The sequence below is a fragment of the Montipora foliosa genome, chromosome 3, assembly GCF_036669935.1.
Source record: "Montipora foliosa isolate CH-2021 chromosome 3, ASM3666993v2, whole genome shotgun sequence".
NCBI lineage: Eukaryota > Metazoa > Cnidaria > Anthozoa > Scleractinia > Acroporidae > Montipora > Montipora foliosa.
The window spans coordinates 14,300,226-14,310,225 of record NC_090871.1 but is presented as its reverse complement, the minus strand read 5'-3'; the positions used below and the strand labels follow the sequence as shown (position 1 = coordinate 14,310,225).

Here is a 10,000-nt window from a genome sequence, read left to right as displayed (position 1 = left end):
GGCACCCAACGAGAATATAGTTCAAAACCACTTAAACATAGCATTTTCAAACGTATTTTAGTATTTTAACGATAGATAAAGTTAAGGCATATTTTTATCCCCTAAAAATCTTTCATCTGTTCGGATTTCCTAGCTGAAAATCTAGTGATCCGAACATTATAGGGATTAAAACTTACTTTTTCGAAATTTTCAGCCAGAAAAAGGGCTCCCGAAAATTCTAGGTGACCTTTTTAGGGTAAAAATCCGTTAAAAATGGGCAATTATACCATTTTTCAGATGTTCGAAAATCCTAGGAGAGGCAGGCAAGCAAGAAATTTTACAACAAATGTTCCGAAAATTCTAGATCTCAAATCGTCTTCCGAACAGATATTTTACGAAGATTAACGTTGAGTGCCCCTGACAGACATGTATATTTCTCGATTTTGACGGCGTATGTTACGATTTTCATCGTTGTTGATCTGTTTTGTAATCATGATTTGTTGTGTTTTCATATTAAACGAGTTACGACTTCTAACTCTTTCCCTGCTGTTGTCGAGTGGACTCGACATAAGATTACGTGACTCCCACTGCGGATGTCGAGAAATTTGTTTCTATAGAGGCATGCATGCAATGGGATTGTTTCCCATAAACAATATCTATGTCTATCGTGGTAGATTTTACACTTGGACCAGCAAATTGTGCTCGTTGTGACAATAATTTCGTTACACGGAGGTTCATTATGTCAGGGTTCTGTTTCATACATTTTACTGCAACCAGTTTGGCCGGGTCGGAGGAGTATCGTTTCAGCGTTGTATCAAAGACTTCGCTATATAGAGGTTCGTTAATCGAGGCTCCACCATACTAACCTTTCACGTTCCCTTCATATTAGCTCTTACCACATCTTACTTACCTTCCTTAGTAGGGGCGCTTTGCATGCAAGTCGTAATAAGCAGTTCGATATGATATTAATTCCTATATATTTTTCATTACTCTCGTTGAATAAAGTAGGAATTTTGAGACATTTTGTTTATAGCACGTTTTTTTTTTTTGTTTAAATGGAACGATTTTCAAAGTGCCGAAGACGTTGGGCGGAGTCGCGAATTGTCGGCGCGTATTTACGTTAGGGAAAAAACAATGGCATACATAGCACCAAGAAAGGAACCCGTAAAATTGTGAAAACGATAATTCAAAAGGTTAGATTAATAATCTCCCGATAAATAAAAAAAGTTATTTTGTATTACCCAAAAAGTATATTTACACTTTGTTCGATGGTATTGACAACGGTGTCTGGCGCGTTCAGTTTCATGTCAGAGCGCAAATACTGATTTTTCTAGAGTTTTGTTTTTATACGTAATAGGTGGATTGCGATACAAAACTTACAACGATTTCAAGACGCCAATACCACATAATATCGGCGGCTAGTTGAGAGAAAATATATTCTCGTACTGGGCTCCGTTGCTTCACGACTCCGCCCCATACGAGAATGTATTTTCCCCTTACTAGCCGCCAATATTATGCGGCATTGTCGTTTAAAATCACAATTAGCTTATAATTAACTATAGATTAATCGTAGATTGGTCGGTATTTGCTTGCATATAGACGTATAAACTGCAATTTCATTTGTCGAACTTATCTTTAATCACGATGTACAATGCTTTCATGAAGGAAGGGAATTGTGGGAAGCAAAAATAAATTATATAACGGCAAGCATTTTACTCGGCACATAAGAATTTCGACGTTTGAAACGCGGCTCAACAGTCGATTTTCCCATTTACACCAATCGCACTTAATTCTTGGGTCGACCCAAATTAGGTGGGTCGAACTTAATTGATTCAAACGTCGATCTTTTCATGTACTTTATTGAAGGAATTAGGTTCGTTACATTTGAGTACACTAAACGGTTCGACGTATTACTGCATAACTGGTGGTATTGTAGGCGCGCGGTATTTCAAAGTCCTCCTTCCTACAATAATACCGGCATCTACGAAGGCTATTTGTAAGTCAAGTGTATTTTAGGGAAGTTGCTTGGCTACTGAAGGTAGAAAACAGTCAATTTTATAGCCAGAAAAACAGATTTTAATTACCGGATTTAAAAAGTGGGCGGACAACGCGAACCAATTTCATTTGATCTGGAACAATTCCCTAGCTAATCGACAGATGAATAGTATACACAGAGTTAGTGGTAGTCCCCTCCACTAACTCTGGTATACATTGTCCCTCAAAGGCATAGGATTGATGATTTGGTGTAATATGTATTACAGTGAAACCTCGCCGTTAACGAAATGCCAAGGGACTGGAAATTAGTTCGTTATATCTATCAAGATTTGTTTACATCGAAAAGTTAACTCGTTATAACAAATTTTTAGACCCGGGTTTTAGACCAACATCAGAAATGTTCGTTATATCGAGTTATAGTTAATGCTTTTTGTAACGTTGCTCTATGCTGTACCCAGCTCTGAACTGTGATTTGTTAAGATCTGTGACTACAGTTTTCCCGGGCAGTTTTCACAGCACAAAGCTGCGCGTTACGCGTAAACTGAACACTGAATCATGTGATAGTTAACTTAAAGTTTTATCTGTGTACGAGTTCCAGTCTGTTTATAACAGAACTTAAGCAATCGAAAGCTGCTTTAGATGCTAGATAAAACAAACTAGGGGCACCCAACGAGAATATAGTTCAAAACCACTTAAACATAGCATTTTCAAACGTATTTTAGTATTTTAACGATAGATAAAGTTAAGGCATATTTTTATCCCCTAAAAATCTTTCATCTGTTCGGATTTCCTAGCTGAAAATCTAGTGATCCGAACATTATAGGGATTAAAACTTACTTTTTCGAAATTTTCAACCAGAAAAAGGGCTCCCGAAAATTCTAGGTGACCTTTTTAGGGTAAAAATCCGTTAAAAATGGGCAATTATACCATTTTTCAGATGTTTGAAAATCCTAGGAGAGGCAGGCAAGCAAGAAATTTTACAACAAATGTTCCGAAAATTCTAGATCTCAAATCGTCTTCCGAACAGATATTTTACGAAGATTAACGTTGGGTGCCCCTGACAGACATGTATATTTCTCGATTTTGACGGCGTATGTTACGATTTTCATCGTTGTTGATCTGTTTTGTAATCATGATTTGTTGTGTTTTCATATTAAACGAGTTACGACTTCTAACTCTTTCCCTGCTGTTGTCGAGTGGACTCGACATAAGATTACGTGACTCCAACTGCGGATGTCGAGAAATTTGTTTCTATAGAGGCATGCATGCAATGGGATTGTTTCCCATAAACAATATCTATGTCTATCGTGGTAGATTTTACACTTGGACCAGCAAATTGTGCTCGTTGTGACAATAATTTCGTTACACGGAGGTTCATTATGTCAGGGTTATGTTTCATACATTTTACTGCAACCAGTTTGGCCGGGTCGGAGGAGTATCGTTTCAGCGTTGTATCAAAGACTTCGCTATATAGAGGTTCGTTAATCGAGGCTCCACCATACTAACCTTTCACGTTCCCTTCATATTAGCTCTTACCACATCTTACTTACCTTCCTTAGTAGGGGCGCTTTGCATGCAAGTCGTAATAAGCAGTTCGATATGATATTAATTCCTATATATTTTTCATTACTCTCGTTGAATAAAGTAGGAATTTTGAGACATTTTGTTTATAGCACGTTTTTTTTTTTTGTTTAAATGGAACGATTTTCAAAGTGCCGAAGACGTTGGGCGGAGTCGCGAATTGTCGGCGCGTATTTACGTTAGGGAAAAAACAATGGCATACATAGCACCAAGAAAGGAACCCGTAAAATTGTGAAAACGATAATTCAAAAGGTTAGATTAATAATCTCCCGATAAATAAAAAAAGTTATTTTGTATTACCCAAAAAGTATATTTACACTTTGTTCGATGGTATTGACAACGGTGTCTGGCGCGTTCAGTTTCATGTCAGAGCGCAAATACTGATTTTTCTAGAGTTTTGTTTTTATACGTAATAGGTGGATTGCGATACAAAACTTACAACGATTTCAAGACGCCAATACCACATAATATCGGCGGCTAGTTGAGAGAAAATATATTCTCGTATTGGGCTCCGTTGCTTCACGACTCCGCCCCATACGAGAATGTGTTTTCTCCCCACTAGCCGCCAATATTATGCGGCATTGTCGTTTAAAATCACAATTAGCTTATAATTAACTATAGATTAATCGTAGATTGGTCGGTATTTGCTTGCATATAGACGTATAAACTGCAATTTTATTGGTTATGGAAGTTTTTAGGTGAATAATTTGGAATATATAAAGAGTTGCAGGTGACTCTCTGTACAGTTCTTCTTCAGAGACCTCTCGAAGCATGAAGCGTACTTTTGCAATCACAGTCGCTGCAGTCGTATTTATTCTAGACGGCACACAAGCTCAAGGTACATGCTATATGTTATGTAAGATTTAACACCGCTTGCTCATTTAATTCTTATCAATATCAACGCAATTGCACCCAACTTCTGGTTTCTGCTCCCCTCATACACGCAGCATCACAGTTTTTTAGTTTGGCACTGTTGTTATTCTAATATCGTCTGGCGATAAGTGATCGTGTTCGGTCTTATCTGGGGAACTTTCTTGTTTATTATTTCCTTATTAAGGTGATTAAGGTGAAGGTATAAGTTATTGTTACATCACAATTATAGTAAAGCTGCTTTATCAGTGATACTTGGCCGGTTATCAATAGTTACGGCATCATTGATTTGCAGGGGAAATATTTTCAAACCTTTCCAGGCTGTCATATTAGTCTTGAAATTGTCTTTAATTTTTCGGGAATTGCTGCAAAGTGTTTGAAGCTTGCTTCACGCCTTTACTTTGATGTACACATGCGCAGACCGAAAACTACTGCTTTCGACTAAGCCATTTATATGTTTCATCTCTGAAATTGGCCGCAATTCCCGTCCAGTTGTCCTTCTCCAATTCAATAGGGACCTTTAGATTCTAGGACGAGGACGAGAACGAGTACGAGATTTGACTGCCCGGTTTTAGCGAAAATTCTGAGAAGATTCATAACCAGGACGGTTAATCTTACTCTTTGTTAGCAGTGTATAGGTTCCTCAGTTATTTTTATTGCGGGTAACTTAACCCTTTTTGCTAATCGAAAAATGCTAAACTGCTACCGTTTTGTTGACTTGTTTTGATACGACGACATTCTTGCAAAACCTCGTACTAAAATGACGACGGTATCACTTTTTTCCCGCCAAATTGACGCTGGTTAGCGCGCGCTCACTGTTGTTCATTGAGAAAATCTCGTACTCGTAGTCGTTCTCGTCCTAGAATCTAAACCTCTCTAATATCTTAACAGGGGTGCTTTATTGAATCTGGTACAATATAAAAGCGTTTGACCCAAAATGTGTTCATTCTGGGGAGGATAAGAAACAAAGAAAAGGGAACAGTATTATGACGAAAGAATATCTCAACAAGTAGGCATTAAAAGTTTGTTTGGACAGTAGCCTCGAACGTCTCTTTATCTAATTTGCGGGAGTAAAAATTCGAACACAAGCGTTTTTCTTTATTAGAATGTGGAATCAGTAAAGATGATTTAGGAAAGCGAGTTGTGAATGGCACAGATGCCACCGCTCATTCCTGGCCTTGGATGGTTTCGCTAAGGTACAATGGACGCCACATATGCGGAGGATCTTTGATAAAAGTGAATTTGGTCGTCACAGCTGCCCATTGCGTTGAAGGAGACCGCCCGATTGGCAGTTACACGGTTGTAGTGGGTACGTATTAGGATAGTTTTCATTAGAGGTACCTGCAAATAAGATAATAAGTCCGGTCTGAAAAAAAAAACTAATTATTGAAAAGAAAAAAAAAATTATAAAGAGGGTAAAGAGCACACAAATGTAACTAGGACACATACTTCCCTAAATAAATAGTTGTGTTTAAGTCGTGTCCTATTGGGATCAATCATTTTAGGTTGGGTTTTTCGTATTCTATTGGGAAAAAAACCGTTTTCGGTTGGTTTGGTTGATCAACGTTTTCAACCGCCATCAAACTAGGTTGAAACGGTTGGCAAAGTATAGGTAGCGACCGCTGTCTTTCACGCGCGGGCTCTTTTTAAGTTCGGCGGCGCGAGCTCCAGTCATGGTTTCTTCAACCTGATCTCTTTTCTAAATTAACGATCATCGTTTATTCCTAATATTCGCTGAATTTTCTATCATCATCGTTAATTTAGAAGACTGAAAGTTTGCTAAAGATTATGGGAAATAGTCAAATTTGTTTTAAAAGACGACAATTCAATAGTCCATTTCCGAGTTGCTGCATGCCTCAGTTTCAAAGCGAGTCCTGGTGTCGAACCATTCAAATGGAAATGAATTGCGTATTCTTATGCAAATCAAACGCATTTCCCTTACAAGATTCACTTCGAAACCGAGGCAAACAGCAACTCAGAAATGGCCTATTGCATGGATACTGAGCTTGAGCCTGCCAGTGGGAATGTTTGTTGATTGACCCGTCACCTAACCACTTCACCACAAAAGCGCTAGATACGCAGAGTCAATATTTTAATCAATACTTGTTAATGCTGTATTATCATTCGGCAACAAACAATATCAAGCACTTCAAAAGGTCGGTTACCAAACTTCACGACAAAGGCATTACTTTTTATTCAAGCTTTTAATTGGCCTAATTACTCTTCAGCATTGATATTCTACGGAAAGAAGCGGTTCGGCGGTTCCTATAGAGTAGAAACTCCGGCTTTAAATCCAGTCCAAGGATATGACTTTTATTTTCCTTCAGTTTTTCTCTGCTACCACAAGTCCTGGGACACAGTGTCCTAAATTAACGATAATAGCAAATTCAAAGCCAAGTGGGAGTTGACGACAATCGTTAATTTAGAGAAGAGATTATGTCGGTTGTTTTCTGTCAACATGTCAACGCGGAAAAGTGTGGTAATGAGTATTCCCAGGAGTTGAGCGATTCAACCGAAAATAGTTGGAAAAGTGTTCTAGTGGGAACCTTAAACGCTTCGACCTAAACCGTTTTGCCCACTTGTAGCCCTACCCTCCCCCCTCTTTCCGTTTTTTCATCGCGCGAGGACGGTACGGCTATTCGTAGGCTAAAACCGGTCGCGGTTGAAACGGTTCATCCCAATAAAATACGATCTTTGTCATCGATACTAAATGTGGCCGGCAGAACATCCTCACTGTGGGTTTGCTGAGATAAGAAAAAGACTGAAAAATACACAGTTATGAAAATGTTCACCATTTTTATGTAGGCTGTTTTAAATTTCTTCTAGGGTCTCACGATCGCACAGGCACGACTCAGGTTGAAAGGAGCTATAGGTTAACGGATATTATCATTCACGAAGGATACCATCCCAGTCATTTACGAAATGATATCGCACTTCTTCAATTAGAGGCGTCGATTGATTCCAGGGCAGAGGTCAACGTAGTATGCTTACCGAATGCAGGAAACAGGGTTGAACCAGGAAAAATGTGTTACATAACAGGTACACCTACTCTTTTGTAAGAATTTTTTCACCTCCATAATAAGTTCCATGATATTTCATCATGCAACTGTATCCGTAATCTTAGATTCCTGTGTTTAAATTTCCTAAACTTTCATAAACATCGGTAGACTAATGAAATCGAGCGACTACGCTAAAAATACTAATGACTGCAATGAGCAAGGTTATACGATTGTTTTGTTTTGGACTATTGCATCTGAATTTGCCGGATAGGCATGGTAACCTTATTTCTGTGTTTAAAGCTTCCTGAAAGTCTCATTAAATTTTAAGGTTTGCGCGCTCTGAGTTTTATCGGCAGGGTGGGTTAGAACGGTTGGAAGTGGAAACTTTGCCAATATTCTACAAGAAGCTCTTTTACCGGTGGCCCTTATTAACGCCTGTTTCAGAATAAATGGAAGGCTACTTTCAGTCGACAGAAGGACTTTATAAGTTCAATGACATTCCATCGTGCAATTGTATCCGCAATCTTAGGGCGCGTTCGATTGACCCTATTCCGGAATAAGAATACGTGGAGTGATGATGAAAACGGTATGTTTAGCGCGTTTCGAAGCAATAAGGATAATAAAAATATGTTTAAAATAGCATTTTAGCAGATTTTTGACAATTTTAATGTTAATCTCAGTAAAAACGAAGGATTTCTAACTTATATTCCATTTATTCCTATTCCGGAATACGCACCCTTAGATTCCCTTATAATTTTTCTAAACTTTCATAAACTTCGTTAAACTAATAAAATCAAGTGACTAAGCTAAAAACGTTAATGAACACTAGCTTATACTTTGAAAGGTCTTAAGAATGTTCCGTTTAATTTGATATATGGCATCTCTATTTGATGGATCGGCATAGTAACCTTATTTCTTTATTTGAGCTTTCTGAAAGTCTTAAAGGTTTGCGCGCTCTGCGTTTTATCGGCAGGATGGGGAAGAACGGTTGGCGGTGGAAACGCTGCCAATATTCTACAAGAAGCTCTTTTACCGGTGGCAGGTATTAACGCTTGTTCCAGATTATATGGTTCATCTGTCGATGACAGGACTATGCTATGCGCTGGAGGTGAAGGAATCGCGGGAGGTTGTCAGGCAAGTAAAGCTGTTAAACTCCGTGATCATTTACGGATATGCGCTGCAGTTTTTGTATTTGTAATCCAATTTGTTCCTTTTTTGGATGTTCATATTTCAACTTAGGGAGACAGTGGGGGTTCGTTTGTCTGTGAGGAAAACGGAAGATTTGTTCTGCGAGGAGTTGTAAGCTGGGGGCACCGAGACTGCAGGACAGATCACTTTACCGTGTTTGCCCGTGTCAGCAGCTTCATAAACTGGATCAATGATCAGACTGGTAAGACTGATAAGACATCAGGTAGCATATTAGACCAGTGTTTTTATTCTTTTACTTGGTAAAATAATTGCTTAAAAGAAAAAGAGCCGGTATTTGCATTAGACGAACAGTTTAATTCCGAAAGCTCGGAAGACCGACACAGCTACGTTGTAACTCCCTTAAATTTTTCCATTTCACGAAAGTAAAGGAAAGGAAAGGAACTTTATTTAAAGTGTGTAGTAGATTTAGCGCTGGAGCACTAATTGGGGACACTGTAAAGTGAAATTAACAACTAACACAACAAGTCAAATGTTGCTTTTTGAGGAGAGGGGAAACCGGAGTACCCGGAGAAAACCTCTCGGTGCAGAGTAGAGAACCAACAAACTCAACCCACATATGACGCCAAGTCGAGGAATCGAACCTGGGCCACATGGGTGGGAGGCAAGTGCTCTGACCACTGTGCTCGATGTTAAAATTCCCAAAAGAAAATCCTAGGTGATTAAAGGCCTTCCGAACAGACAATTCAACGAAACATTCCATTGGGTGCCCCTGGGAAGAGGAAAGGGGGTTTGAAAAGCTAGTGGCGGGGAGGAGGGGAGTCGCAATTCTCTCCTTGCTAATAAAAATTTGCACCAGGAGCTCACCGCTTGGTGCGAACAAATGGTACCCCACTTGGAGTGCTCCTCTTCTCAGACAGGGGCCGGTTATTTTTATTTAGATTCAACTCCAACAATCAAATAATGTCAAAGCTCAAAGCATGGGGCAGGCCGTAAGTGCAAGTAAATGCAGGATATTTCATCACTACTGGCTTTGCTTTTGGCTGTGGTCGGATGAATATGATTTCCGTGTATTTCAGTTGAATTTATGCACTTTGCTTTTGTCTGTGATTGGATGAAAGTGACCGTTATGTGTTTTAGTTTAATGTATGCACTTTGCTTTTGGCTCTAGTAGACCAATTTGGCTAACGCAATGTTGTACCCAATTCAAATCTCTCGGGGTTAAGGATCTTTGTGTGCTGCATTTGCATGATAATGTAGAATTCATATGGAAATATTTGGAACAAAACGTTTTATTCTCAAAGGATATGAATTTGGTACAACATTGAGTTAGCCGAATTGGTCTATCGGATGAAAATGAAAATGTTTTCCCTGTCTTTTAATTTCTTTATAATTTATGCGCTTGTTACATAAACGGAGACAGTATGTGT

At 38.9% G+C, this 10,000-nt stretch overlaps 2 protein-coding genes across 2 annotated transcripts in view; one reads left to right on the top strand and one right to left on the bottom strand.

Annotated features, from left to right (window-relative positions):
* LOC137996872 (neuronal acetylcholine receptor subunit alpha-7-like) overlaps positions 1 to 929 on the bottom strand; it is a 35,788-nt gene extending 34,859 nt beyond the window's left edge. The window contains exon 1 of the mRNA XM_068842497.1: positions 890 to 929. Within this exon, the coding sequence (XP_068698598.1) occupies positions 890 to 914 (25 nt within the window). The 5' untranslated portion in view covers positions 915 to 929. The remainder of the gene's footprint in view (positions 1 to 889) is intronic.
* A 959-nt stretch (positions 930 to 1,888) lies between these two features.
* Positions 1,889 to 10,000, top strand: part of LOC137996853 (chymotrypsinogen A-like) — a 9,934-nt gene continuing 1,822 nt past the window's right edge. Inside the window, exons 1-6 of the mRNA XM_068842467.1 lie at positions 1,889 to 1,975; positions 4,302 to 4,393; positions 5,531 to 5,734; positions 7,252 to 7,464; positions 8,398 to 8,558; positions 8,664 to 8,814. Of these exons, the coding sequence (XP_068698568.1) occupies positions 4,327 to 4,393; positions 5,531 to 5,734; positions 7,252 to 7,464; positions 8,398 to 8,558; positions 8,664 to 8,814 (796 nt within the window). The 5' untranslated portion in view covers positions 1,889 to 1,975; positions 4,302 to 4,326. The remainder of the gene's footprint in view (positions 1,976 to 4,301; positions 4,394 to 5,530; positions 5,735 to 7,251; positions 7,465 to 8,397; positions 8,559 to 8,663; positions 8,815 to 10,000) is intronic.